The 25443-nt window shown below is 34.7% G+C and overlaps 1 protein-coding gene across 7 annotated transcripts in view; it reads right to left on the bottom strand.

The window, feature by feature from the left end:
- Positions 1-25443, bottom strand: part of STAG1 (STAG1 cohesin complex component) — a 415977-nt gene that overhangs the window by 163650 nt on the left and 226884 nt on the right. For all 7 annotated transcript variants that reach the window (XM_064587431.1, XM_045903718.3, XM_064587432.1 and 4 more), the window contains one exon: positions 12953-13157. In XM_064587431.1, coding sequence (XP_064443501.1) covers positions 12953-13157 — 205 coding nt within the window. The remainder of the gene's footprint in view (positions 1-12952; positions 13158-25443) is intronic.

Genomic DNA, 25443 nt, shown 5'->3' with positions numbered 1-25443 from the left:
AGCTTCTCCTTGTTTACCGAAGAGAAAAATACTTCAATTTAGTGTTCAAATTTTAAATGCCAGCAACAGAATGGCTAAATTGTTTAGTGCTGTGCTACCCATAATATGGTCTGCAAATGGGTGATGACCACGAATAGTCTGTTAACAGTTTATTATCAGTACAAATCTGAAAGTTTTTAGAAATTTTTATAACAATCTGACAGTGATCTTATGTCTACTGACTTTAATATTAAAATGACACTAAGAAACATATACTTCATTTTATTGCATTTCACAAAAGTATTAGGTTGTGACAGATTGGTAATTAAAAAACTAGTCTTTCAATGCTATTGGGGAAAAAAAAACATGAATGAACAAAAGTCAATGCTATTGGAAAAAGAAAAAAAAACTAGTCTTTCATCAGAGAGAATTCAATAAACACTTATTTAGTGCTTCCTCAGTCATTTATCAATCCAACATGTACTTAGCACTGTTCTAACATATTAGAAGTACAAAATGGAATGAGACAGAGTATCTACCCTCATGATTACTACATTCTAGTGTGGAGCAGACAATAAACAAATATAGAATATACAAATGAAAAAAAGTATGTCAGTTAATGAAAACTCTATAAAGAAAAATATAGTATGATTTTTTAAAAAGTATAGTAAAAAAGTTAGAGAGTAAACAGGGTAGTCAGGCAGCTTGAAGGCCTCTCTGCAGAGCTCACATATGAGCATTAAGTGAGGGAATGAAGATGTGATCATATGACAGAACAGTGTCCCAGGGAGAGGGAGTAAAAAGTACAAAGGTTATGAGATAAATTGTTATGAGGAGGGAACTCATAAAAGAGCAAGGGATTCAGTGTGGCTGAAGCACAGAAACAGGTAGAGGCAGGAAATAAGGGTTAAGGAAGAAATCAAGAGGCCAGGTTACAAGAGTTCTAGTAGGATCTAGTTAGAACTCAGGAATTAAATCTAAATGAGGTAAGACCCACTAGAAAATATGGTGTGAGTGGGAAACAGTCTGATTTAGATTTAAAACTGCGAACAGATTATAGTAAAACTGGAAGAAAGGAGACCAAATAGAAGAACACTGAGAGCTGAAAATATTTTGCCAAAAGTTTGCAATGATTCTCAAGTTGTTGGCTTTGAGCAGCTCAGTAAAGCAATGTTGGCTTAGATTAAAGTGGTCGCAATAGGTAGAGAGATAATGAAGGCAGAGCTAAAAAAAAAAAAACATGATAGTTATAATGTAGGAAATAAGATGAAAAGAAAAGGCAAGGGTAATTAGAAAGCTTTGTGCTTATTAGGTATCTAAGTGGAAATATCCAGTAGCTATACATTTGGAAGCCATCATCAAAGACATTGTTATTTAGAGCCTTAAAACTAGACAGTACATCCATCCAATGAATAACTATTCAGCCATTAGAAAAAATGAGGCATGATTTATGTGCTAAAAAGCCCACCAAGATATTTGTTGATTAAAAAAAAAGCAAGATGCCTGTCAGTATGTATATTATGCTATCATTTATGGAAAAAGGAATGTGCTATTTATTTTTATGTGCCAGTCACTCTTCTAAGCTCTTTATACATACCTACTCATCATATACCTCACAATTTATCAAGTAATTTTATTTTAATTGTTCCTTTTGTACAGAGAAGAAAACGGAGTCCCAGATCAGCTAAGAGACTTGGCAGAGACAGAATATGATTACAGGCAGTCGTGCTCCATTGTCCAAGTTCTTAAGCACTACATCATACTGCCTCTCACTGAATATGTATATGCTATTATACTCATAATCTTTGGAAAAAATATATGAGACTAGCAACTTTGGTTGCCTCCAAGGAAGAGAATTTGATGGTTGAGAGCCATGGATGGAAGAATGACATTTTACCATACAGTTTTTTATTTTGAATTTTAAATCATGTGACTATATTACCTCTTCCACTATCATTATTTTTTGACAGAAATAATAAAACTATGGAATTGGTTTTCACTTTATTCACTAAGGAGTGAATAAAGACAAAAGATTAAAAGGTCTAAAAATTGAATTCTGAGATAATTCAATATTTACAGTTTAGCTTTCTAAGATACACTATGACAGTGTATATTCCAGAAAACAAGTGAAGACAGTAATTCAAGAAGGAAGAAGTAGCTATGTCTATCGAGAGAGAAAAGATGACATCTGGGAGCTTCCCAGTGATTTGGACAGTAAGAAGGTAACTGCTGACTACAAAAGCAGAGACAGTAATGTGGCAAAAATAGAAAACTGACTGGAGTGGGTTTAAAAGAGAAGAGGAGGACAGTAGGTAAAGACAGTGAATAGAAACAGTTGCGATTTACCGTAAAGAAAATGTAGGGAATGTAGCTAGAAGGGCATGAGGAAACAAGGGAGGATATAATGGTCAGTCTTATGGGTCAACGTGGCTAGGCTACAGTATCCAGTTATTTAATCAAACACGAATCCAGGTGTTACTGTGAAGGTATTTTGTAGATATGGTTAACATCTACAATCGGTTGGTTTTAAGCAGAGGAAATTACCCTCAATAATGTGGTGGGTTTCATCTAGTCACTTGAATACCTCAAGAACAAAATACTGAGGTTCCCTGGAGAAGCAATTTCTGCCTCAGGACTGTACAACTCCAGCCTATTTCTAGCCTGCCGTTCTACCCTACAGATTTCAAATTTGCCAGCTCCCACAATTGTGAGAGCCAACTCCTCGAAATAACTCCCTCTCCCCAAATATATCTTGGTATATACATATATACAAGATAGACATATCTTGGTATGTATTTGTGTGTGTATCAGTAAGCAAGTGTATCTCCTATTGGTTCCGGGTCTCTGAAGTGCCTTAACTAAGAATGTTTCTAAAAGATAAAAGCTATCACAGCATATTAGTATAATGGTAAGAATTATCTTATAAAAGTGGGGAAACTGAAGTCAGTAGAGAGAAAACAATTTGAAGAGCAAAGTTCTTAAGGCGGAGACCAGGGGTCAGATCTACTGCACAAGGGCAAGGACCAACCTTAGAGGTAACTGTAATAAGAGAAAAAGTAGAGTATAGGGGTATAGCTGCACCTAGATAAGTAGGTTTAATCCTTGAAGAATTCTCTGTTGTCTCTATTAAGCAAGCAAAAATAATCAGCTAAGTGTGAAAAAAAGAATAGGAGGTGTTACAGTAACCTTGTAAGTAAGTAGGAATATCTATGTAGTAGAATACTTTAATTGGATTGCTAGGTAAAAGGCCCACTTGTGAGAAAAATCTAAAGCCCAGACATTATGATGAGCCAGCCAGGTACCGAAAAATGATAGAGATTTAACCAATCCCTTTATCTCTTAAAAACCCAACCAAAATAACAAATTTCATCTTCAATTAATTGAGAAAATACTTGTTAACCCAAACCACAATATATTAATATATGTACATGGAAAGCAGAAGGATGAGCAGAGTGTACAAATCAAACCAAATGGTCAAAAAAGGAATTACAACTATGTGTACCTAAAAGAAAAATAAAAAAACTATTTGCTCTGCAGAACCCAGAAGCGTTCAGGAATTACAAGCACTAGGTTCCACAGAAGATGGAGGGAGGTAAGTTCTGAAAAGAGTATTATTTCAAAGTTTGTACAATAAGTAATTAAAATTCTAAGCCTCTACTCCAACTTAGACAGTCAAGCAATTTCTCCACCACACACCCATCTTGGAAGTCCAGAAAGTTTAATTCCCTCAATAAAATGAGCCAGAGATTTGGAATCATCAGACACAGAAGAGGGATATATGTGAAGTGCAGACTGCTCTAGATGCTGTTTCATCCTGTCCAACTCCCAAATGGTAGAAAGCAACTAAACTTAAGTAGATTGAAAGATTCTTCTGCAAAGAAGCTGAACTTCCCCAGGGAAAAAAATTATCAATACCAATAGTTTAGAATCTACAATGAAAATGCTAGCTGACCACAGGACTGTCCTACAGTGATGCTCATCAAAGAAGACAGAGCCCCTGCCTCATCCTGTCAAACATGTTCTCTTCTTTCTCTTTCCCTCTCTCCGTCTCACATACACACACACCCTCCCTCTCTGGTACTGCCTTTTTAGTATCTCACTCTTAGCCAGAGTAGAGAACCAAGAAACAGATATTTGAGGAAAGTTTCCAACATGAAAGAGAGTGGTAAGAGCAGAGAATCAGAAGAAAAGAGTAGGAAGCTGAAAAAAACTTCAGAGTGATAATTAACATTATCAAAGAGATTAAGAGAAGACATTAAATCCATGAAACAGTGTTTTAAAAAAATAAAGACTTGGAAAATGAGAAACCTCAAGAGATTAACATCCAAGCAACAGATATTCAACAAAGAGTGCCAAGCATAATGAATGGGAAAAAATATACATACACATAAGGGTATTATCACCATGATATTTCAGAACACCAAGAATAAAGAGAAAAATTTAAAAGCTTCCAAAGACAAGAAACAGGATCAGAATCAGAAGTTGAAACAGCACTGGACTTCTCAACAGAAACACTGGAAGCTAGAGGAAAAACTCTGAAGAAAATTAAGCATGAGGATGTAATATACTTTTCAGGCATGTAAAGTCTCAAATACATACTTCCCCAAAACCCCTTATCAAAGAATAAGCTAACCAAAAAGGAGAAAATAAATTAAGAAGGAAAGCAAAAGATGATAGGGACTCCAAAAAAAGACAAAGGATCCAAACAATGGTAAAAAAGCTAAATAATTTAAAGGGCATCTAGATTGTAGAAAATGAACCGGCCATATCAGACATGATAATAAATAATTAAAAGCACAGAAAGTGCATGCTACAAAACTGATCCTATTATTTGTTTTAAAATAAAACAAAAAATCCTCATAAATATGCATATGAGAAACAACTTAAAGGAAATACCAACATGTTCTGGGCACAATGATGAGGTGGTATAATTATGGCTAATTTTTACTTTTGTACTTTTCTCCTTTTCTGAATACTCTGTACAGTAATTTTATATGCACAGAAAATGTTTAAATGTACATGGAAATGTTAATGAAAAATATACAAAAAAATGTTCTCAATTTCTCTGCCCTCTTTTTTTTTTTTCTTTTTTTTTTTTTTTAATTTTTTTATTCTTATGTTAATCCCCTTACATTACAACATTAGTTTTAGATGAAGTGTTCCATGATTCATTGTTTGTGCACAACACCCAGTGCTCCATGCAGAATGTGCCCTCCTAAATACCCACCACCAGGCTAACCCATCCTCCCACCCCCCTCCCCTCTAGAACCCTGTTTGTTTTTCAGAGTCCATCGTCTCTCATGGTTCGTCTACCCCTCCGATTTCCCCCGCTTCATTCTTCCCCTCCTGCTACCTTCTTCTTCTTCTTCTTTTTTTTTTTTTTCTTAACATATATTGCATTATTTGTTTCAGAGGTACAGATCTGAGATTCAACAGTCTTGCACAATTCACAGCGCTTACCAGAGCACATACACTCCCCAGTGTCTATCACCCAGTCCCCCCATCCCTCCCACCCCACCCCCCACTCCAACAACACTCAGTTTGTTTCCTGCGATTAAGAATTCCTCATATCAGTGAGATCATATGATACATGTCTTTCTCTGTTTGACTTATTTCACTCAACATAATACCCTCCAGTTCCATCCACGTCGTTGCAAATGGCAAGATCTCATTCCTTTTGATGGCTGCATAATATTCCATTGTATATATATACCACATCTTCTTTATCCATTCATCTGTCGATGGACATCTTGGCTCTTTCCACAGTTTGGCTATTGTGGACATTGCTGCTATAAACATCGGGGTGCACGTAGCCCTTCGGATCCCTACTTTTGTATCTTTGGGGTAAATACCCAGTAGTGCAATTGCTGGATCATATGGTAGCTCTATTTTCAACTTTTTGAGGAACCTCCATACAGTTTTCCAGAGTGGCTGCACCAGCTTGCATTCCCACCAACAGTGTAGGAGGGTTCCCCTTTCTCCGCATCCCCGCCAACATCTGTCGTTTCCTGACTTGTTAATTTTAGCCATTCTGACTGGTGTGAGGTGATATCTCATTGAGGTTTTGATTTGGATTTCCCTGATGCCGAGCGATATTGAGCACTTTTTCATGTGTCTGTTGGCCATTTGGATGTCTTCTTTGGAAAAATGTCTGTTCATGTCTTCTGCCCATTTCTTAATTGGATTCTTTGTTCTTTGGGTGTTGAGTTTGATGAGTTCTTTATAGATTTTGGATACTAGCCTTTTATCTGATATGTCATTTGCAAATATCTTCTCCCATTCTGTCGGTTGTCTTTTGGTTTTGTTAACTGTTTCCTTTGCTTTGCAAAAGCTTCTTATCTTGATGAAGTCCCAATAGTTCATTTTTGCCCTTGCTTCCCTTGCCTTTGGCGATGTTTCTAGGAAGAAGTTGCTTCGGCTGAGGTCAAAGAGGTTGTTGCCTGTGTTCTCCTTTAGGATTTTGATGGACTCCTGTCTCACATTGAGGTCTTTCAACCATTTGGAGTCTATTTTTGTGTGTGGTGTAAGGAAGTGGTCCAGTTTCATTCTTCTGCATGTGTCTATCCAATTTTCCCAACACCATTTGTTGAAGAGACTGTCTTTGTTCCATTGGACATTCTTTCCTGCTTTGTCGAAGATTAGTTGACCATAGAGTTGAGGGTCCATTTCTGGGCTCTCTATTCTGTTCCATTGATCGATGTGTCTGTTTTTGTGCCAGTACCATGCTGTCTTGATGATGACAGCTTTGTAATAGAGCTTGAAGTCCGGAATTGTGATGCCACCGGCTTTGCTTTTCTTTTTCAATATTCCTCTGGCTATGCGGGGTCTTTTCTGGTTCCATACAAATTTTAGGATTATTTGTTCCATTTCTTTGAAAAAAGTGGATGGTATTTTGATGGGGATTGCATTGAATGTGTAGATTGCTCTAGGTAGCATTGACATCTTCACAATATTTGTTCTTCCAATCCATGAGCATGGAACGTTTTTCCATTTCTTTGTGTCTTCCTCAATTTCTTTCATGAGTATTTTATAGTTTTCTGAGTACAGATCCTTTGTCTCTTTGGTTAGATTTATTCCTAGGTATCTTATGGTTTTGGGTGCAATTGTAAATGGGATCTTCTCTGCCCTCTTTAAAACTAAGCCAAGTAAGCTTTGTCATTCTATTGTAGTTAGAATATCAGACAATTACTGAGTGACTTATATATGTTAAACATTTAATATGAATTCATTTAAGCCTTACATTCCTATGAGATGGGACTATTAGTATTAATAGCATACAGATGAGAAAAGTGAGGCACACAAGTTGTTTGTCTAAGGTCACCAAGCTAATGAATAAAAGATATGCAATGTTTGTAAAGTGATTTTAAAATCATGATTTCTTTACAAAAACTGGCCCCCAAAAGAAAGCTAATTTTCATACTTAAGAAAGAGATAAATCTAAGAAAATGAAGGTTCTTTAAACTAGAAAACTTAACACATTACTTTTGATACTTACATTTACATATTGGAAATAAATTATTTACAAATTTACATAATTGCATTTTAAAAAAGATTTTATTGTATTTATTTCACAGAGAGAGACAGAGACTGTGAGAGAGGGAACACAAGCAGGGGGAGTGGGAGAGGAAGAAGCAGGCTTCCTGCAGAGCAGGGAGCCTGATGTGGGGCTTGATCCCAGGATCCTGGGATCATGACCTGAGCCCAAGGCAGATGCTTAATGACTGAGCACCAGGCACCCCCCATAATTCCATTTTTAAGTTTATTGTATTTTATGGGTAATGTTATATATATAATGGCACTCATGAATTTGGTAATTATTGGGCATTAATCCCATGAGAACCCTAAAGTCTACTCTATACAAATCCTGGGAAACTGGAAAGTGTTATCTCTAGAGGAGAGGTAAGAAAAACAAAAATGATAAAGAGAAAAAAGAAGCAATAGTAATAGTATAAAGCAATGAGAAAGTAAGACTTTAGAAGAATTAAAAAAGAAACAAAAAATATGAAGAAGAAATTACTTACACTTTATAGTCTACTTTTTGATGATGCCAGACTGACCTAAATTTTTCAAGTCCAACCACAGAACCCAAAAATATTCTGTGAGGTCCAGAGTTATAAAATACTTAATTGAATTTAATAAATAGAATTTGGGACCTAAGAGCTAAAAAATAAGTAAAATGAAAACGCATGCTATTAGTTTTCTTAATAGCAGTTTTTGAAAGATGTAATTTGTTTCTTATTTCCCCACTTGCGGTATCTTTTACTACTAAAATAAGAGTAGGTGTTCAACATATTCCAAGTAAAAACAGGATGAAGTGAAACATTGCCAACACTATTAGCTCTTTTTGTCATTACAGAATATTAGGAGCAGCTTACTAAATGTCAGGCACTAGTCCATGCTCTCCTAATCTCTTTTTAATGAGATAACTGTCATGATCTTCCTCACTTTGCATGTAAAGAAAATGAGGCCAGGTAAATTAAGGATTTGTCCAAGTTACACAACTAGTAAAAGGCAGTGAGGGATATGGATCCGCACAGTCTGGCACAGAACCCATTTTTTGAACCACTATATTTTACAGTTTCAGCAACTGAGAGCCAAAGAAAAGATGTCAATTTACTAAAGCAAAATGATTTTCAGTCCATGACTGGCGAACAAAGCAATTTCACATACAGTATCTTTCCTTAGACTAGAAAAGTCCAGAGATTCTGACTTGGTTAGAAATGTTAATCAACAATGAATCATATGTCAATATAAAATCAACTATATGTAAACATGATAATGTTAAACAATAAGGTATAAAGAAAAGTTTACTCCCTCAAGGGACTGAGAGTGACCTATTATTAACTACTGTTATATGAAGACTGGCCTCCCAGCATACTGACGCCACTTTACTGTCATATGATGATCTTAACCACATTTTCTAATTTTTCCAGAATTCACTTTAGCAAAAATTAGAATCAATCACCACACTATTAACACAAATTTTGTATTCTTAATCCCCCTTTGTTCAAATTAGCATTTTCACCTTAGTAGTGAGTGGTAGTCAATATTAATCTATTTGTAACATCATAGAAAATTATATAGGTGAGAAAACAGCAAAAAATAAAAAAGTTAAATTAACATTACTTATCCTGCAAATTACCATCTAACAAAAATTCAAAATCAACACTCTGTAAAGTATTGGCATACATTTTTAAAGCAAACGTCTAAATATAATTTAACTACAGATCTAAAAAATAGACTCTTTGAGAGTAGAATTATCTTCATAATACCAAACAACAAAATGGTAAAACAAAGGGAATCCTATCTAATTTTACCTTGGGGAAAAAAAGAGACTATTTCCTCATGAAAATTTCATCGAACTAGGGAATAAATAAATACGCTCAGTCTCAAATTCTAAATACACCAAAATAATGACAAAATGTTACTTATATAAATTATATTTGCAGTATGTACAACTGAGGTAGCTATTTAGAATAGAAATAGGGGCATTTAATTCTAAAGATTAATAGTTAATGAAAATTATACTACAATGTAAAACACTAGGTCAAACAAATGGGAGAGTATGTTTTAAAATTCCAATTAAGGGAACAGAAAAAAAGTAAGGAAAATATAAGATATAACAGCTAACAGTCTGTTTCAATTTAATGACAAAAAGAATTCCAAAAAAAGGGGAAACACAGTTTACCTCCAATGGAAAAATGAGACTACTGTTAACTGTAGAATAAACAGACCTAAAAGAACTACCGAATGATGAAAATTTTTAATAAAAATATGGTAAAAGTACACAATTAAATGCAATGCATAAACACTGACAATAGGGATACATTATATAACTGTATAAGAAAATGAGTTATTTGGAAAACGAATTAAAAGTACTACTGATAAGACCGCTCTGATGACTTATGAAGCTCTGGAACTCATCACATCTGTACCCTACAGAACAACTAACCTGATTGTCTCTCTTCTCAGCTAAGATATAAGCAATGTGAAGGAGCATTTTATTCCAAAGCCGATAATCATATCTGGCCATAACTGCCTTGTAACTGTCCATGCACATAGTCTTTGAAGCAGAGGATTAAATGTTCCTGCCCATTTTATCTAGTCCCCAAGACTCGTCCTGCAAAGTGAATAAAAATGATTATCTTTTAATCTACCCCTTGCATACATACCATTAAAAAAAACAGAGAGGAGGACAAAGATGAGAAAAAAAAAATCCTTGAAAATATGGATAATTACTATCCAATCTGGACTTTAAGTGCTCAGCAAGATCTGTGCTTTGTTGAAGGGTAGGTGATTGATAAGTCCCACATTTTATGAAACTGAGCCTTGGAAGATATGATCATGAATACAGACATATAGCAATTATAGTAATATTTTGAAGTAAATTTGAAAATGACTTGAAAAATAAGTTTCCACTTTTAAAAAATCAGAATAAAAAATGTTGATTTCCTTCCATTTTTCTTGATATCTGATTTTTAAAAATAATTTCAAATTCAAATAGGCTAGATGATGATATACAAACAGCAAAGGTGAAAACAAAATGGCATTTATCAACTAGTTTAAAAAGCTATCATGATCACAGGTAAATTGTAGGAAAAGAAAGGCAGAAAGGCACTGGAAGGACGAAGCGACTCAACTCAAAAAGAATAGGAGGAAAGCTATAATTAAAATATATTTAAGTATATGTAAAATTAGCATATATAGATTGCCAGAAGGATAAATACAGGGAAAACAATACAATAATAAAAGTCACTGAAAATGGGCCAATGGAAAAGAGAGGGGAAATGAAGTCAATAAAATACACTATGAGGTCAGTAAAGTACAGTAATACTTCATTTACTAGTGGAGGACAAATGCAAATGAATTAAAATGCATTCTTCAGGAAACTGAGACATTTTAAAAGTAAAACTATTCTGCTTATTTCTACATTATTCTTTCTCTTGTGTTCTTAGAGTATGTGGCACATGTTTAATCTTTTATACAGAATGCACACAGATTTCTGGATTTAAGAGAAGTACCCTGAAAAATAAATAAGTACCCTGCCCCAACAGAGAAGCCCTAGATTGTTCTCTCGCTCTCTCTCGATATTGTAAGCAAAATGTTTTGTCTTCTTTTTGGTATGAACTATTATTTTGTAATTCTATCAGCAGGAGAGCATTTCACATTTGCCTTCTATTCACTTGTTTCTCTTTCTCTCCTAGTCTTATGAAACAAAAATTAACTTTTTATGAGAGCAAGTTTGGCTATTCAGAAGCAATTTCTATCTTATGTTTAAGTTCTGTTATTTCAAACTGCTACATTTACTATGCATCTGACAACCAGCTAAATGGGCATTACTGTACATAGAGGAAAATAAGTTCAAAACTAAATGGAATATGTAAAGAAAAAAAGAAAAAAAGCAAACTAAAATTAAGATACTAAAAGTCATGAAATTAGAAAGAAAAAATGTGTAATAATCAGATAATTTAAAAATAATAGTGTATTTGCAGTACCTTTTAAAAGATCTCTTCTCCTTCCCAATAATGAGGAAGAAGATACTCTAAAAACACAGAATTTAAACTGTTTGGTGTTTGTTCTGTATAGAAATTTTTTCAGCAATAAACTGTATTTTTATTTTACATTTTTAAAAAAGATAAAATTGGGTAGATCTTTCTCTTTTCCTAATAATAAGGAAAATGTTACTCTTGAAAATAAACTGTGTTTCATATAGATATGTAACTAAGAGAATAATGGACACTAATATAGATCAACTACATTAAGTAGGGGGGGAAAAAAGGAAATGAAAAAAGAGGAGTGGAAAAAAACATGGATGACCCTAGGTAATATTATCATTTTGGCTTTAAGCAACAGATTAAGCCAGAAAATGACAAGATTTTAAACCACGCGTTTGCAATGTATATTCCCCAAAGCATCAGCATCAGCATAACCTAAAATCTGTTAAACTCTGGGGGTAAGGCCATGCAATCTGTCTCAATAAGCCCTACAGATGATTCTGGTGCATGCAAAAGTTTGAGAACCAATGATTTAAGTATATTTGATAAATTAGAAATTTAATTTAAGTGCAAGATGAAATGCAATTAATGAAATTAAATCTGGTGTTTGTCATTGTAATGTGTAAGATGAATACAGAATTACTGCTACTAAAAAGGATGTAATCTGGGAGTATTTACACACATGTGCATGTACACACACGTGTGCACACTCTACATTAGAGATGAAAAAGAACAGTCATTTTAGGTAAGCATAGTTAAAGTAGTTGAGGGAAAATAGAACAATTGCTAAATTAGTGAAATTGCCTTGTTATGGAGAAACAAGAAAAAAATAAATGCACTTGACTGAGAAGTTCTCTAGATAATTATAAAATGAAAGAGTGAAAACTAATCCATCAATTCTTCAGATCAGCTAGCCTCCCTAAATGAACTGATTTCAGAGATATTACATCTAGATATATTCAGGTTATTACAGCAGCAGGAAGAGGAAGAATGCTGGCTATATAGCAATTGCAATTAGGTAGAATTGTTTCAAATATATAAACATTTACATACTTATGTATAATAATGAGCAATAAAAGCAATGTAATTAAGTGAAAAAAATACTATGAATTTGGCATTTCAACTACTAATTTTGGGGTTTACCAAAGAATATGGCCTAGTGGACTCCTAAAATTTCTTGGATTATAATATAATGATGTACTAAAATAATTAAACATTGAGAGAGAGAGATTTACTGAAATTTGCCAGAAATTTTCAATTTTCATTCTCAAGGCAATCAAATGCCAGTAATCAAAATCGGCATACATCTTACCTAAACAGATAACAAAAGCCATTCAGATGAATTTGGGGGAGGGGAGGGATGGTATTTTTTCAGGAGCACAGTAATTAAGTTAATACTTAATCTAAATACATTTAAACAGCAATAGAACATATTTAACATAACTAAATGAAAAAGAAATAAAACGTTGGTTACTTACCAGCAAGGGTACTTGTATGCCTAAAAGCTCTGACCTGGGAGTCTGACAAACCAGTCAAAAGGGAGATTACTGTGTCCATCATATACTCATCATAAATTATGCTATACTGACACTGTCGAATCAGGACTCCAATAAATTCACAAAAGTTCGAACGAAATTTTTTCCATTGAGGCCCAGGCATGGTAAGGGGATAATCACCACTGTCCTAAAAGGAATAAAAAGAACATATTAAATTTGACATATGATATCAATTTGATCAAAGTTTTCTTTCCTACTATAAAGGAACATTTTCTTCTCAAAAGTAGATGTGGACAGATATTGAAGGTGACTTACACAGGTACTTTTTATTTACTGATAGCTTTTTATTTACTGTTTGTTTTGATCTTCCACAACTAAATAATTCATGAAGTGCTCAAATCTGTTATTCAGAACAAGTATTTAATTCATTATTCTAAGCCAACATTCAAAAAAAATAGTTCCCATGTTGTTATATTTGGGTCCTAGCTGAGATAGTTTGAAGTAAAAACAAAAAAAAATTAAAGAAGTTTAGACTAGAAAGGATGTTTGTGATTGAATTCAGATCAGAGTAATCAGGATTTCAGTACCACATAGCGTCTTTCAATTCTTTAAAATAGAATTTTTAAGAATTGAGAATTTCAAAAGTATTTCATTAAGAAGTCCAAAACTAATTTTTTTGCATCTGAAACTGCAACCTTATTTCTTCCAATTTTACTATAAATGTTCTATTAACTCTCTTTTATAGAGCAGACTTACTAACTTTTCAAAGAAAAGAAATCTAATATGGGCTCTTGGTATTACCAGATTGTGTCATCTTGTTTAAAACATGAAACTGAATGGGGTAATGGGATGATGGGCAATAAAGAGGGCACTTGATATAATGAGCACTGGGTGTTATATGCAACAGATGAAACACTAAATAAACAAACAAAAAACAACATGAAAATGACACTGAACACAATTAGTTAGAGGTTTCCTACTCTAGCCTAAAACATTTTGGTGGAGAAATATAAATTCACAAGGCAGAGAGTGAGAAATTCTGTGAACACGGTATCTGAATATTCTCAATTTATGGCTGTATGCTTTTTCTAGACCAAACTGCTGCTAGAGGGAAGGCTTGGGCTGTGTTGGTATCTCAGGAAAGAGAATTAGTGTTAATACTTAGAATAACAGAAAACTCCAAGAGCAAGGAACAGCTGGCTGAATCTTCCTAGTCCTTGAGATTGGGAGTGTCAGGGGTAGACGGGAGAGGGTAAAAGAGTGGAAAGATGAGATGCTTCTTCTCAAAGGTATCTCAACAGGCTGCTGCTGCTTCTGTATCATAAAAGCTCATTAGGGTAGAGCTTCTCCTGCTTTATACCAACTGTGAGATTCAGCTATTTAGTACTCCTCCACAACAACAAAGAATAAAATTTATCTCAATAACCCATCTAAACAAGCCAACAGCAAGCAAGAGGAAAGGCAGAAAAATAAGCACTCAGAAGTAAATAATAAAAAACTAAATATACTTCAGAAGATTCAAATGTAACACAAAACAAATCAAAATAAAAAAAACTCTAAGGAACTAAAACATTTTATTTACCCATTTATTTTTTGAGGTATAATTCACATATAACATTGTATTAGTTTCAGGTATACAATATAATGATTCAATATTTGTATATACTGTGAAATGATCACCACAATGAATCTAATTAACATCTGTCACCAGTTACAGAAATTCTTTTTCTTGTAATGAAAACTTTTAAGAGCTACTCTCTCAGCAACTTTCAAATATGCAAAACAGCATGATTAACTATAGTCATCATGCTGTACATTATATCCCTATGACTTAACATATTTTATAACTGAAGTTTGTACCTTTTGACCCATTTGCCTGCCCCCAAACCTCCTACCACTGGCAATCACTAATCCGTTCTATCTATGAGCTCAGTGGAGTTTTTTGTTGCTTTATTTTTAGGTTTTTTGATTCCCCATATAAGTGAGAGCATATGGTATTTGTCCTTTTCTGTCTTATTTCACTTAGCATAATACCATCAAGGTCCATCAGTGTTGTCATAATGGCAAGACTTCCTTCCTGTTTTAATGGCTGAATAATACTCTGTTGTGTGTATCATATATATATATGCCACATTTTCTTTATCCACTCATCCACTGATAGACACTTAGGCTGTTTCCACATCTTGGGTAATGTGCAATGAACATGGAGCTGAATACATCTAATATTTTCTTTCATAATTAAAAAATTCAGTTGATGAATTGAAGGAAAGAACAGTCCTACTAAAGACAGGAGATACCTTAGTAGTCTGGAAAATAATGTGTAAGAAATATCTGAGGAAAAAACATGTAACTTGCTAGATGGGCCTTCTGGAAAAGCCTTTTAAAATGGCCAGACTAGGCAAATATGACCTCTTTAGTCCCTTCCTTTCTCAGTGATCTAGAACTCATGTGGATGTTCAACAGTGATTTTGCAACTACAAAGGGACAAGTATGCAGATAAAAATGAGAGAAGGATGAAAAAAAGTCTAGGTCTTCATTCTGCTGAGACACAGTAACAACCGTGTTTTGTCTATTCCCAAATTTATTTTGCATACGACAAATTTACTCCTGTGAATTCAAGCCACTGTTGGGCAGATTTTCTGCTACTCACAGACAATTTTAGTCCTACTATTACAGTAGAATTATAAGCAGTGGGAAAATGAATTATTCAGTGAATGATTTTGGGATAATTGGCGGTTCATTAGAAAGAAAATTAGATTGTACCTTACCCCAAAGTTAATTCCTAATGAATCAAAACACTTAAAAACATTCAGGAAAAAAGAAATAGAAAACATGGGAGGATATTCTCAGGGTGAGGAAGTCTTTTACTGAATACAATACAAAAACCAGAAGTCATAGAAGACCAACAGATTCACCCACATAAAAGCAACTCTTGTATAAAAAAAAAAAAAAAAAAAAACATTAAAAGCAAGTTGAAAGCATAACAATAGGGTTTGGCTTCCATTTAGAATGTAAAAGACTACCAACAATGAGAAAAAGCTGAATCCATAGAAAAAAAGATAAACTTTTCTTGAGCCCATCTTGAGCTGAATTAGCTATCATTCCAAAGAATAAGCCCCTCCAAGAAGACATGAAACAAATAAGCTATATCATCTGTGGTAGAGCCTAAGAGGAAAAGGTGGTCTCCACAAAGGTGGGTAAGAAATGAACTTAAGCTCTTTTCCACGGGCCTCAATTGGGTATTTTAAGCAAATTCTGAGATAGAGCAGAACAGAGAGCACCTCTCTTGATGGTGCAGACCTGCAGGGGATGATTTTCAATTGCTGGGGGAAAGGTAAGAAGCCCAGCTTACTTCTCCAGACTTTTGTCCCCTGCAAATTAAAACACTTAATCTGATGGAGGTAGGTCAGCAAACTGAATCACCACCACAGCACAGGCAAAGATGCACTGTAGCCAGGAGAAGGAAAAAATCCTCCACCTGGGGAAGAGAGTAAGACAAAACACTGTCCTGGACCCTGAATCCTAATACTAATATCAAACAGAGATCTGCTAGTATTGGGAGACAGAGAACTCCACCTGAGGCCAGCCACAGACATAATGGCCAGGAAAAAGAAGGTCCCTCAGTAGCTCCAGGCACAAAAGGCATGCTTAAGACTTAGCACTAGGACAATAAAGAATCCCCATACCCTCATTATAGTACCAGGCAATAAGCAATACCAGTCTACCACCAGAAGGAGGGGGAGGAGTATGGCGTAGGAGTATTCTGTGTCACAGGAGAACAGAGAGAGCTGAAACCTGAGGGTGCAGCATGAACACTGAGAAAACCCCTCTGGGTATCCTACATATAAGGCAACAGCAGCCCACCACTAGAGAAATCTGAAGACTGTGGTTCACTAAAGACAATGACATCAACAATAGAACATAAAACTACCTCAATTCCTAACCAAACTAACAATGTATACCATTTTATCCTTTCCAATTTTTGTACCATGTGCAAATATTATGATTAAAAGAAAAAACCCTTTTGGGGGCGCCTGGGTGGCTCAGTCAGTTGAGCATCCAACTCTTGATTTTGGCTCATGTCATGATCTCAGGGTCTTGAGAGCTAGCCCCGCCCCGCTTGGGCTCCACAATCAGCGGGGAGTTGCCTGAGATTCTCTCACTCTCCCTCTGCCCCTCCCCCCTGCTCATACTCATGTGTGCACAAGTTCTCTCTCTAAAATAAATAAATAAATCTTTTTTCAAAAGGGAAAAAACCCTTTTAAAAAAGAAGTATCTCCTGTATCTACCTCAAAAGGCAGTTTCTTGCTTTACTCTAATACCAGTTATAAATCTGTCCTTGTTAGGCACATTTATACATGTCATGTAAAAACTGTCTAGTGGGGCACCTGGGTGGCGCAGTCAGTTAAGCAGCCAACTCTTCTCTCCCTCTGCCCCTCCTGCTTGTGCATGCTCTCTCTCTCTCTAATAAATAAATCTTAAAAAAAAGAGAGAGAGATGGGGAGAAAAGAACTGTCTAGTTAATGAAGGGTAGTGGGATATTGAAAACTAACTTTCTTCACAAAGCAGTAATTTTTTTTAGGAGAGCTAAGAAAATAATAATAGTAAAATAAAGATAATAATCAAGTAGCCTAAAGAGCTTATCCACAACTAATATTTAAATTCTGTGAGTGCAGTCTTACTATGATGCTTTGCACAAGGAATTTATTGAATAAACGAATGCAAAGGTAAACCATATCCAACAAACAGGTATAGAAAGGCAGACAGAGCTCAGGGTGGGAAGAATATCAGGCAGAAATCTGCTAGGATAATACAGAGCAAACCAAAAAGATCCAGTAAGAAAGAAACTTCTACAAATACCTCCAAAGATGAATACAAGGGGAGAAATTTTCATGTAAAGATAATATAACCAGCATTTATATGGCATGCACTTTTCAAATCCATAATTCTGTATTATCTATATACTGTGGTGACTACTAGTGTGTATAAAGATGAGAGAAATAAGATCTTAACAACTTGTCCTAAATCACAGAGCTACAGGGTTCTGATTCTGGGACTGTAAAGTCCATGAATTCTTAACTCTATAATGGAGCTTCACCTGGTTTACCACAGGAACTTTGGGGGACAGAAGGAGTGTCTAGTGATTGTTCTTCCAAGGAAGAACTTTGGGGTTCTATTCCCAAATAGACTGACAAGCAACTAATGGAAAAATTTATTTTAGAGGTTTTGGGGACATTGATGGAGGAATAAAAGGAAAAGGGTACCACAGTTCAGAGATAAGAGCCAGCAACAAAAACTACAAAATTTAGAGTCTCTGAGATGAGAACAACAATCTTATGAGATGTCCACTGCAAGGCAGAGCTCATGCAGGTGATAGAGGTGGAAGGCTAACTGCATAATCCCTAAGCATTTGATATTTGGGAACCCAATTTGGTCACAAACTATAGATATCAAAAGAGATAAAATACTCTTTAAGAGTAAATCCAAGAGAACTGTTTAACTCAACTGATGGACAATGTCACAAAAAAATGTCACCTATTTTTTGTGAAACATTGGCTTTTGGTTACCTAGTTTCAACAGACTTACCCAAGGATATATACTACTATTGCTTAAAACAGAGATCTGTAAACACTTATTTGGAGAAAGTATCCATCCACCCAACCATTCATCTACTCATGTATTTACTGAGCAATAAATATGCTCCAGGCACTAGTTCTTGGCATACAAAGATGAGCACACCAAGAATCCTCTTCTAAGAACTACTTTATTTTTTCTCAGACTTACTGAGATTTAATTGATACATAATACTATGTAAGTTTAAGGTATAAAAGAAGTTGATTTAATACATTTATATACTGTAAAATCATTAACACCAGAGCATTAGCTTAACACATCCTATTATATTACCCATTTCTTATTTTTTGGTGAGAGCACTGAAGATCTACTCTCCTAACAATTTTCGTATATATAACACAGTACTATTAACTATAATCACCATTCTGTACATTAGATCCTCAGAACTTATTCATCTTATAATTGGAAGTTTATACTCTTTGGCCAACTTCTTCCTGTTTCCCCCATCCTCCACAGAACTTCTAGTTGAAAAGAAGGACATATAAAAAATAAACAAGTAAATTAAGTACAATGACAGGAATGTTATGAGGGTAGACAGTACTACTTAGGAAGGAATGTCAATTTTCTGCAGAGGGAACTGGGCAGGAGAAATAGGGTCAACAGCATTCTAAGCAATAAGATTAGCAAATTCCTATAAAACAAAGATACAATGAGAATATAGAACTGCTTTAAGTTTGGCAACCTAAACCAGATTTTGTGGTGGTAACCAAGATAAAAGATGGGGCCAGATCACAGGGAACCTTCTTTTTATATAAAGCCTTCATTATAATAAAGCCAAGCTTTTTTCTGGAGGCAATGGGTGGCCACTGAAAAATTCTGAGCAAGTAGGATCATGAACAGATGTAAGCTTTAAAAAATATTTCTGGTTCCACCATGGAGAATAATCAGAGGTAAAGGTGAAGGAAATGGAGCAAGGAGACTTATCCCTGCAACAGATCCAAATATGAAGGGGGAATGCAGAGAGCACCTAACTAAGATAGTTATGATGATGATGGACAAAACAGAGATGGGATATATACTCAAATATTGAAAAAATAAAATCTACTGAAGTGACAACTACTGGACAAAAATGACTTGTTTCTGGTTTGATTTACTGGTAGGTTTATTCACAATAGGAAACAAAAAAAAATTGTTTGCCCCTCACTCTCTTGAGGCTTAACTCTTTTGTTTAGGGATGCTTAATTACTATGTCCCATAAGAGACCAAAGGTTCTTGGTCAAAGGTTCAATGGTCATCACCTTATAAGTGATCAATTGCAGCATCACCAATAAACGGACAACCTGCCATTATGTACTATCTACTGTGACACAATATGAAGTACACAGCACCACCTATGAAATCTTGCGAAAAATGTGTAAATGTAATCTAATGAAGTCATTAGACCTAATTTTCAGTTACAAAATACAGGAGATTTAGGAACAAGCTAAATGATAACCATGAAGAAAAACGTCAGAGAAACAAAAATGTGGGATACTTGATGACTAGGTTGTCAACTAAAAGTTAATGTCATGCAAAGAAAAAAATGTGGAGGAAGTGTTTTATATTTTGAAAAAGTACTGACAACAAAACAATCAAATGCAATATATAAATCAGGGTGCTTTAGCCACACTGGCTTCTTTGTTGTCTAATACCCTAGGTTATGTTTCTATCTCAGGGCCATTTGCACACTTTAAATTTTCTCTTACCCTAGATATACGCATGGCTGCTCCATCCCCTCTTTCAAGTGTTTACTCAAGGTCACAGTCTCAGAGAGGTTTTCCTGACCATCCTATTTAAAATCATCTTTCCATTCCCAATCTCTTCCCCCTTCTCTGCTTTATTTTTCTACATAGCATTTATTGTCATTTATCATACTACAATATTTTGCCTAGGTATTTTATTCACTGGCTTTCTCTCCCAGCTAAAATGTAAATTCCATGAGGGAAGGGATTTTTGGTTGGTTTATTCAGTGCTTTGTCCTCAATGCTTGAAATGTTTAACACTCAACTATTTCTTCATCAAATGAATGAATCACCACAAAAATGATACTGTCAATATGGGTCAGAAATATTGGGAAGGATATCTAAATGATCCCTAAAGTTTTCTCTTGAATCGATCATAAATTTTGACAATTTGTGTTTCCTTAGCCACAAACAGAAATGAGGAGAATATGTAAAGTCAAAACAGCAATGGGCTGCCAATCAGTCCTTTTAAATATGTTTTCCCCTAAATCGGCATCAATAAGTTGTGGAGTACCACCAAATGTCTGGTCCCTACTCATCCATGAATCTTCACAAACATTTCATTAAGAGTGGTAAATAATTTGTCAATAAGAAAAAGAAAAGTTTACAAAACTCAAGATACTAATTACCTCTCAGGAGAAGGCTTAGAATGGGAGAGTGGAGGAACACACAGGTATTTCAGTAATATTTCAGTTCTTAAGTTGGGGATGGCAGATTTACATACTTTATATATATATTACATATATTTTTTGTTCTATCAAATGACACAATTTTTTTAAAAATGAGTACATTAAAAAGTATTTGAAACTACCAAATTTACATCCTTGAGGATACCAAGTTCCTGAAATCACTAGGAGAAATTCCAATTTCTGGAATACCATTATCTAAATTATCACAATGTTATAGTCAGCATGTAAGATGTAAAATCACATCTATGCATTTCTATATCACAGTGACTGGAAGAGTTATTTTTATTTTTCCTCAAAAAGTCAGAATGCATAAGAACCGTGTGTCAAGGGAACAAAGAAAACGATATGCCTTATCCTTGGAAAGATCCAGTGAAAGAGTTATCTTTACAAAACAAAATTCTGAGTGGGCTAAATAAAATTTATTATTAAATATGTTGTTTGAACTTTTGTTTTTAAGTTAAAAATAGCCAGAAAGATTAATTAGATAGATCATTTTGGCTGACTGCCATAAGGCAATTAAAGAGGAAATGCTCTTTACTATCAGACCTCTGCTAATTAAGTCTAAGGTAACTTTCAATCTGACAAACCTCAGCCTTAAAGTATCAGGAAATTCAACTGGCATATATACACCAATTAAATACATTTGGAAAGAAAAATTCCACAAGTCAATGCTATAAAAATTCTGTTGTATTTTTCAAACCCCTATCTTATCTCTGTATCTCCAGCATTTATCTAGGACACTGTCTAATATGCTTAGGAGGACAACAATGGTTTGGGGATGGCTTATTTATTAAGTATTAAATGCAATTAGTCTAATTTCTCCAGCTTCGTACCTCAATGTTTTCTCCTATAATCCTAAACACCGTCTTCCCTATAAACTCTTTCCTGGTTTTTCCAGTGAACTTCTATTCATCTTTAAAAACCTAGTTTTAGGGCTAAGTAACTTGTGAAGCTCTCACATCTCAGATAATTAACTCACCCTTTGGGTTCTCACAGGGTCTTGTATTTCTCAACTATTGAACTTGTCAAGGTATTAGTGCAATTAGTTCACAAAGCTCTTTCTCCATTTAGAACATGAAATCATTTTCTAGAGCTATAACCTTGTTAATCTCTAACTAAAAGTTAGACAAACATTAAGTGTCCAATAATGTTTACTGAATGAACACAAAAGTAAATCCTGTATAAATAATTTTGAAAGACTAAACAGTTCAGGGCCTTGGGTGGCTCAGTCGGTTAAAACGCTGCCTTCAGCACAGGTCATGATCCCGGGGTCCTGGAATCGAGCCCTGCAGCAGGCTCCCTAAGCCGGGAGCCTGCTTCTCCCTCTCCTTTTGCCCTTCCCCCTGCTTGTGCTCTCTTGGTCTCTCTCTCTCTCTCAAATAAATAAAATCTTAAAAAAAAAAAGACTTAATAGTTCATTTGACAGTTGTTAAAAAGTTATACCAAAAAATCCATAAAAGATACTGAATACCTAACTTTAGCTAATTTAAAAGCTCTTCATAATGATTAGCAAATATAAATGTGATTTCATATCACTATAAAATCATGTTTTATAAATATATTTTAAAACTGAAAAATAAAAATCTTGAAACGACCAGGGTGTTAATTACAACTTAAATATGTAGTTCATCATATCTAATCAAAATCAGATGGGGATTTAAGCCAGTATCCATTATGTCTGTTATTATTGGCTTATGAGTATCTCATTTAAGCATCTCTCATAATGTTATTATTGGCTTATGAGTATCTCATTTAAGCATCTCTCATAATGAGAGTAGATGTCTTAAACAATATAATGGAATGGATTAACTTCAAAAAGATTCAAAATATATCAGTAGAATATAACTGGTCCTTTCAAAAAGATACTAATTTAGGGCGCCTGGGTGGCTCAGTTGGTTAAGCAACTGCCTTCAGCTCAGGTCATGATCCCAGGGTCCTGGGATCGAGTCCCGCATCAGGCTCCCTGCTCTGCGGGGAGCCTGCTTCTCCCTCTCCCACTTCCCCTGCTTGTGTTCCCTCTCTCACTGTGTCTCTCTCTGTCAAATAAATAAATAAAATCTTTAAAAAAAAAAAAAAGATACTAATTTAATTCCATGATTTGTTTGGTCAGCCGTAAGACATTTGGTAATAAAAATAGCCAGAAATTTATTACATGACTGAAGGTGTCCACCAAGTGGAGAGAGTACAACTGTTACCTGAGTGACTCTTTCCAAGCTACTTCAGATTATACACGTGCAGTTGTATACTAGGCAAAAGGGTAGTGGTTATGAGTATGAACTCAGGAGCTAGATGTTCTGGGCTTCATTCCTGACTTTATCATTTACTAGTTGTGTGACCTCAGGCAAGTTTCTTAAACCCTTTTGCCTCCATTTTCTCATCTGTAAAATGGAGATGATAATAATAATACAAAAGACCTACCTCATAAAAATGTCATGAGTATTAAATATATGTAAAGAATGTGCAACAGTGCACAAAGACAAATATTGGCTATTATCATCATTCAACATGTTTCCTCTTGTCTCTAATATTTTGCACTGCTAAGTTCACAGTTGTAATATTATTTCCTATTTTGTACCTTTTCACATTACAAATGATTACAATTTCTTGAGTCTTTTTCTTCCTTTTTTTTTTTTTTTAAGATTTTATTTATTTGCAAGAGAGACAATGAGAAACAGAGAGCATGAGAGGGAGGAGGGTCAGAGGGAGAAGCAGACTCCCTGCTGAGCAGGGAGCCTGATGTGGGACTCGATCCTGGGACTCCAGGATCATGACCTGAGCCGAAGGCAGTCGCTTAACCAACTGAGCCACCCAGGCGCCCTCTTGAGTCTTTTTCTATGTGATTATTTCTTTGTCCTTTGGCACTTCTCACTTCCAACTTTGCTTCCTTTAATAGTCTGTTTACCTTCCTCAATGTGAAAGTTTCCAAAGTGACATGTACAACACCAACTGAGTGGTGTACAGAAAAAAAAATATTAAAACATCTCTTTATTTTTAATTAAATAAATTATTAGTAATATTTAGTATATAGACTAAGCTTTGTATGCCCTCACTAGGTCCATATTTCAGACCGTATTGTATCACAAAGGGTATCTGAGGTATCCCAAGAGAAAAATTAGAAGAGCTCAATGCTCAAGGGGATTGATATTAGAAATGGCATTCTTCACTGGTTTATTCATTTTGTAAGTTGCATTTGACCAATGCAATAGATTTAAATATATTTTAAAATATTTATTTTTAACTCTTCATAAAGTGTTAACACAAAGATTTTGGGGAAAAACAGAAACAGAAAGAAAAATCTGAGTATGTAATCACAAGTAAATAATAAATATGGGGGCACTAACACTTCTTGCACAAGCTCATCTTAGACCATTACAAAAATTAAAGCCATGATGATCCAAGTGGAGAAAGTCAATTATCATATGATTTCACTTATTTGTGGAACATAAGGAATAGCATGGAGGACATTAGGAGAAGGAAGGGAAAAATGGGGATGGGGAACTGGAGGGAGAGATGAACCATGAGAGACTATGGACTCTGAGAAACAAACTGAAGGTTTTAGAGGGGAGCGGGGGGAGGGATGGGTTAGCCCGGTGATGGGTATTAAGGAGGGCATGTACTGCATGGAGCACTGGGTGTTATACGAAAACAATGAATCATGGAGTACATCAAAAACTAATGAGGTACTTATGGTTACTAACATAATAAAATTAAATTAAATTAAAAAAAACATGATAATCTAATGACATCTGAGAAGAAACTGATCTAGTATTGTATGCATTTACCCTATAAATAAACATATGCTACAAACTACACTCTAAGATAATAAATAGAATTAAATATTATAAATATAAATATATAAAGAAAAAATAAATATAATTACACTGTAATAGAATAATTATTTATAATAAATGTAATATAATAAATGATTATTTATCTGATTTATTTATTATTTGGTCTGATTACCAAAGGTAGGAGGAAAAAAACCTTTTGTCTATTTTTATTTATCACATATTTAGAAAATAAGATTTAGTTTCGAAGTCTGAAATAATCACCAGGCAGTTACTTCTTAAGCACTCCAGCCTTCTGAGAAGGAGCATGGGGGAGAGGAAGAGAAGAGAATAATTTTTTAGCTTTATCATAGATATTCACTATTAAGACAATAGGCTGAAAAATGTTTTATCAATGGAATATAAAATCAAAAATATTTAACTTTAATTTGGGACTGGAGATAATTTGAGTTTTCTTCTACCATATCTTTCACATTTTTTTCATATTTTCTCAGTTTGTATAATATTTAACCATTTTTACAATGGTTATAAAACTTAAAAGTTTTATACATTGTGCTCTTCTGTAATGATTAGATCTTACCCAATGGCTTTTTTCTCTTCTTGTTTCTAATCGTATGTGCTTCTATGAATTTATTTAAACT

The sequence above is a fragment of the Mirounga angustirostris genome, unplaced genomic scaffold (genome assembly GCF_029215605.1).
Source record: "Mirounga angustirostris isolate CCGP_5_RB_7025 unplaced genomic scaffold, mMirAng1.0.hap1 SCAF_1, whole genome shotgun sequence".
Lineage (NCBI taxonomy): Eukaryota > Metazoa > Chordata > Mammalia > Carnivora > Phocidae > Mirounga > Mirounga angustirostris.
This window is presented reverse-complemented; position numbering and strand designations above follow the sequence as displayed.